The 6,013-nt window shown below is 67.6% G+C and overlaps 1 protein-coding gene across 1 annotated transcript; it reads right to left on the bottom strand.

The window, feature by feature from the left end:
- Positions 1-1,699: 1,699 nt before the first annotated feature.
- Positions 1,700-3,156, bottom strand: CLDN5 (claudin 5). The gene is given in 2 exon segments (XM_057745995.1): positions 1,700-3,092; positions 3,094-3,156. Coding segments are annotated over 2 exon segments (864 nt in total). The 3' UTR covers positions 1,700-2,291.
- Between the last annotated feature and the right edge of the window lie 2,857 nt (positions 3,157-6,013).

Raw genomic sequence — 6,013 nt, 5'->3', positions numbered from 1 at the left:
GCCCCGTTCGCCTTCCCGCCACTTCCTCCTGTCCACTGGCCTGGGCAGCATCTCAGATCCGCCCGCTTGACCGTGCACCCCCTCCAGGCCCGCCCCCCACCGCCGTCATGTCACCCCCAGCACCTGCCTGTCTGTGCGCTCCCCCCTCCCCCGCCTCGCGGGCACACAGCGGGCACCACCAGGTGAGACAGGCAGGGACAGCGAGAGCGAGGCCCGTTCAGGAAGGGAGGGGCTGGCTGAGGGGCCTCGAGGTCAGCGTCCCCCATGTCCCATCAGAGAAGGTGCAAGCTGGACAGAGCTCACAACCTCCAAAGTCTCCAGCGCAGCTAGAGTTCTCGGTCAGGGGAGCCATGGGGTCCGCTGGCCCCACCCTCCCAGGTGTCCCTGGAGCACCTGCGAGGGCTGAGGGGTTCTGGAGGCAAGGAAGATGCCATTTCTGTCCTTCGGCAGCGAGGAGAGAGCTATTCACACAAGTGGCTGAGGGCACCTGTGGCCGGTGCCTGGGAGCAGGCAGGCTGGAGGGCCACAGCCACCTGGGTGTGGCACCTGGGGCCGCGGGCAGGAGGAGGCAGAGTGGTTTGGGCAGACTTTAAGTTGGTGGAAAAAGCCCAGAAATCGTCCAGGAACTGGGGACACAGGTTGGGGGGGGGGGGGTGCCTGGCCAGGCCTGGGAAACTCCTTGCCTTTGGACGCGGCATAGGCATCTCTGGACATGGCCCTCGGGGCCAAGGTTGGGGGCAGATGCCAAGCCCTCCCCACTGGCTGGGCTTGGAACTCCTCCCAGCAGCCCTGGAGCCTGTCCACTGTTCTCACTGCCCTGGAAGCAGTGAGTTCTTAGTGGCTGGGACAGCTCTGATCTGCTCTGCCCTCCTGGGATCCCCACCCCAGGTGCCTAGGTAGGGCCAGCACCAGCTCCCAGGGATCCCACCCACAGGACAGAGGTCACACGATACTCCCAGCAGGGGCTGACACAGAGGTGCTCACGGTTGGCCCAAGTCTGGGCTGGCCGCCACGCCACCAGGATGTGCACAGGCCCTGTTCAGAGAGCCAGCACGGAGGGGCTGAAGCTGCGTCTGGGCAGCCGGCCTCGGGTGCCTCCTCCCCATGGCAACATGCTTGTCGACCTGCAGCCAGCTCTGCTGGAGCCCAGCACACATCCTGGATCTGCCCCTGTTCCCACCGCACTGTTGGCACGAGGACCTAGGCAGTGTTGGACAGACGTCCGGCCCTGTGGGGGGACCCAGAGGTGGGCAAGCCCTGGGAGGGCAGGTGGAAAACCCCTACCCCTTGTACCTGGGGGCCAGCCTCTTCCAGGCAGAGCCAGCAGCCTGGCAGCCCAGCCTTAGCACTGCCTGCATCCCAGGACCCACACATGCTGGCTGGGGCCGGCCTGCATCTTCTGCTGGGGTCTGCACCGCAGCCCTTGCTCACCACCCCCACCGCCAGGCCCTGTGACTCAGCAGGGGCCCTTCTGACTATAGATCTCACCCCCCTGGTGGCTGTTTCCCACCCAACAGGAAGGTGACCAGATGGGGGGAGGGGGCTGAGAAGTGGCCATGGGATCTTCTGGATCCCAGGGGCCAGCCCTGGAAGGTCCCCCAGCAGCTTTTAGGGGAGAACTCGGCGGGTAGGTGGATGAACGGAGGCTGCTGGGCACAGGCGGTGACTGGACAGAGAACAGGACACAGGTGGGAGGGTATCCAAACCATTTACTAAGCAGATTCTTAGCCTCCTCCCTAGCCGCAAAGGAGGGCAGGGCCCCAGCCCTACACCCAGGATCTGGTGCCCATAACCCTTGCCTGGCGAGCTGCTGGGTTGAGACAGGGAGGTCCAGGCCAAGCCCCTTGCCCCCACCCCCACCCGGGGGCAAGCGCACTGACAGAGGAAAGGCCAGCTGTAAGTGTCCCTCCGGCAGTCCAGGCCGGAGCCCCTGGGCTCTCCGCCTGCCCCTCAGGGATCAGCAGGAGCCACCGGGGGCGGGGGAGCATCCGAGACCCTGAGGGTTGGGGAGGGAGCGGCATCTCCAGTCCGGTGCCCACACAGCCGAAGGGACGCGCGCCCTACCCCGTCGGAGCCAGCACTGCCCACAGAAAGACACCAAGCGAGTTCTCCCAAGCGCGCGTCGCCTTGCGGGGCAGGGCCCGGGGCCGGCTAGGCAGCCGGAGAGGACGGGCTGCGGACATTCGGGGCGGGGCGCAGAGCCCGTGCGCCGCTTAGCCCGGGGGAGGCCACCGTCTATGCGGGGCGCCGTGGCCAGTCCTCCCGCTCGCGGCCCTGCCGTGCAGGCGCCCTCAGACGTAGTTCTTCTTGTCGTAGTCGCCGCTGGCCGTGGGCCGCCGCGGTGCCGAGTACTTGACCGGGAAGCTGAAGTCGGGGCGACCGGCACAGACCCAGGCGCCGCAGCACACGAGGCCGCCGCCGCACACGAGCAGCGCCGAGGAGGCCCAGCCGATGTAGAGCGCGGCGCCCAGCTCGTACTTCTGCGACATGGGCACGCTGGGGTCGTAGAACTCGCGGACCACGATGTTGGCGAACCAGCAGAGCGGCACGAGCGCCAGCAGCCCGCAGAGCGCGTAGAGCGCGCCGCCCGTGAGGGCCACGCGCGCCTTGCCGGGCCCGGGGGCCACGCAGGTGGTACACTGCGCGCCCGCCAGGGTCACGAAGAGCGCGACGAGCGCCAGCAGCACGGCGCCCACGGTGAGCGCCCGCGCCGCCTGCACCTCCGTGCTCAGCGCCAGCACCGAGTCGTACACCTTGCACTGCATGTGCCCCGTGCTCTGCACCACGCACGACATCCACAGCCCCTTCCAGGTGGTCTGCGCCGTCACGATGTTGTGGTCCAGGAAGGCGGTCACCTGCCACATGGGCAGGCCGCACGCCAGGATCAGGCCCACCCAGCCCACCAGGCACAGCACCAGCCCGAGGATCTCCAGCGCTGCAGACCCCATGGCGGGAGACAAGACGCGCGCCCGACGGCCCGGGGCCTCCGGGCGCGCACAGCTCACTCCCTCCAACTCTCCGGCCCGCGTCCCCGCAGCACAGCCTCGGCTCTACGGGCGCCGCCACAGGGGCTTCCCATTTGAAGGTTCGGGGGGCGGACTCTGCCCCGCGGGCCCGGCCCCCCCATCCCGAGCAGCCAATCCGCGCGCGGGCCATCCGCCCGCAGCCAATCGCAGGCACCCCCCGGCAGGAGGCGTTACGAAAACAGCTGCGCGTGGGCGTAGGGGGCCGCGGGGGGCCGGGGGGCCGGGGGGCACGGGGAGGGACCGCGCAGCGCCCGGCCGCCGCCCCGGACCCCGGTCCGCCGTTGTCCTGCTCGCGGCCAGGGCCGGCTGCTCGAACGCTCCGCCTCCCTGTGCCCACCTCGCCGTTGCAGGAGCTGAATGACCCCGGGTCTGCACCGACTTCCCCGACACATCCCCGAACGAGGCAGTGGGTCCCTACCTCTTGGGCCAGCTCCGCTCTTCTCTGGCGCGGGTCGGCGGGAGCCCCCTCCATGGGCATGGCGCCGAGGCCTGCGTCGGGGGCTTTCTCGGCCCCTGCTGCCGGGTCAGACCAGCACAGCTCGGCCTGTTCCTCCAGGAGCTCGCCTTTGAGTCCAAGCCCAACCCAGGCCCCTTCTCTGCACCCCGACCATGGTGGCCCTCCGGGTGCTGACACTGGCTCCCCCACAGGCCAGGGTTCCAGCTTCGTCCGAGATCCTGCCCAGCGCTGCCACGTCCCTTGGGGCGCGAGACTCCAGGAGGAAGCAGACAGAACAGGGGCCTTTCCACGGCCTCGGGAGACCCCCCCTCTGCCCCTGCCGCCGGGCTTCCCAGACTTCCCAGCATTTGCGGGGACTGCTCCTCTTCCGGACTTGCTGCCCATCCCCCATCCTTTGAGGCCCAGATCAGGCGACACCAAGTCACAGAGTCCCAATGGTCCCCAGTGACCGAGCTCATAGGCAGTCCTCCCAGGAGCAGCCCGTGGCCCTAGGCTCTGCCACCTCCCGGCCACAGACGAAACACAGAGACGTAGGGGTTGTGTTCCGCCCTCCCACCAGTGGCAGTGCTACCCCTGGCACCCCAGCCCCCAGGCCACCCTCCGGAAGCCCACATGGAGTTTCCTGACTGGGAGGAAGAGCCCCCATCGTCGATGGAGGCGGGAGGCGAGGGATGTCCGGGTATTCTTCTGCACAACGGCCCAGCTGGGATAGGCACGGGGCCCCCCGAGGCTCAGGTCAGGGCACCAGTCCCTTTCTGGCACCCCTCTCCCCACTCCCCATGAGCCCCTCTGTCTCCAGCAAAGTCTGTCCTCTGCCCTGGCGTGGGGCTGCCAGGACCCCCACTCCTTCCTCAGGGCCCAGGTGCCCGACCGCTAGCAGGGCCTCCCCAGAGAAGGCCTGCCTGTGCGGACAGATGCACCGTTCCTGGGCCCGATTCCTTCTCCTCCTCAGGTGGCTGAGACGATACCCATCCTCCAGCACAGGAAGGCACCCAAGGCAAGTTTGCTGGGCCCTGTGGGGTTAGGGGAGACAATTTTACCCCTTCCTTCACCCCAGCCCCCTCACCTCCTGCAGGGATGGGGCTCCAAGGACCACTGCCTCCTCCCTGACACCCCCACTCGCTGCTTCCCTCCTGGACGTCCCCTCCCCTGTCCACTACAGGGGGCCCAGCCCTCCCGCCCGCCCACCCTTTCAATCCTGCTCCCCCATGGCCCGAGTCCAAGGACCTCACCCAGGATCCCCCCATCACACTGCCGTCTTCCCAGCAGGGATGCTGTGGCCTCCTCAGGCCGTACAGGCCCCACCCTTGGCCACTGGGGCTGTCCTCCTCGGGCAGCTGGGCCACCTCAGCAGGCCCCACTCCTGGGTCACACTCTACCTGAAACCCTCTGTGGCGCGCACTCCCCGTGGAGGAAGATCTGACTCCTGGGAGCGGCCCAGGTGACGAGAGCCGCTGCACCAGGTCTGGCCAGTCCAGGAGCACACGCCACGATCCAACCAGACTTGGTTCCCTCTGGGCCCTCAGGCTGGTCTGTCTACACCCACGGCCTCTTGTGCCTGCAGTGGGTGTCCCTTGGGTAGGGCCTGCATCTACTAAGTTGTGTTACCAAGGTCACTTCCTCCGGACGCCTCCCTGCCCCCATCCCTCAGCCTTGCTCTCTGGGCCCAAGCTGGAGCTGCCCGTCTACTCGCTGGTGGACCCCACCAGCATCCAGGAATCAGCCCAGCACAGGGGCCGTCTTCACATATCTGTCCTAGGTGGGGGGCTGCTGTGATCCACGCTGACCTCTGCCACTCCCTCCAGCACCTCGGGGCTGCGCTGGCACAAGGTTCTCCCACTTCACCTGCCTGCCTGCCTCCCTCTCTCTGCCACTTTGGGCCCAACCCAGCCTGGCACCCCAGAGCAGCCCCAGTGAGCCCACATCTCTCTGGGGCGGCCTCACAGTCTCTTGCGGACTTGGTAGAAGGGCCTCGGTCCCCCCTCCCACAATCTGATTCCTACCCCAACACCACCGTGTTGGTCGTGGGCCCAGCCACAGCTGAGTCAGAGCTGCCGCCGAGGCCCCGCGCCGACCCGCGGGGGTGTGAGGACGTGCCCGTCCTTCCTTCACTCTCTACAACCTCCTGACCACCTACTATGTGCACAGCGTCATCTCCGGGTAGAACACCCAGGGGGTTCCTGCCCTCAACCAGGGACCGGGTAGGGCTTTCAGGTATGCCCTTGGCGGCGAGGGAGAGAGATGGCAGGGTGACGCCAAGTGACAAAGGCCTCCCTGAGGGGGTGGTGGTTCAGCCCAAACCCCCAGAGGGGGGTCAAGGGCAGGAGGCGGCCGGCAGGGCTGGGGTGACGTGGTGGGCCCAGGCCCGCAGGCTCTAGCTAAACGGGGTCCAGATCCCTGCTTTCTGGAGAGGGGCTCTCGGGCCAGCCGAGGCCACCTGCTCATCCGCTGCTATTGTTCTGCTTTCCCGGGGAAGTGCGGCAGGACCTCATGAACTGTGGGGAGGCCTGAGTCGGCAGAAGTCAGTTTA

This window comes from Hippopotamus amphibius, chromosome 8 (genome assembly GCF_030028045.1).
Source record: "Hippopotamus amphibius kiboko isolate mHipAmp2 chromosome 8, mHipAmp2.hap2, whole genome shotgun sequence".
Classification (NCBI taxonomy): Eukaryota; Metazoa; Chordata; class Mammalia; order Artiodactyla; family Hippopotamidae; genus Hippopotamus; species Hippopotamus amphibius.
Note: the sequence above shows the minus strand (reverse complement) of the source record. Positions and strands in the feature narration are given on the sequence as shown.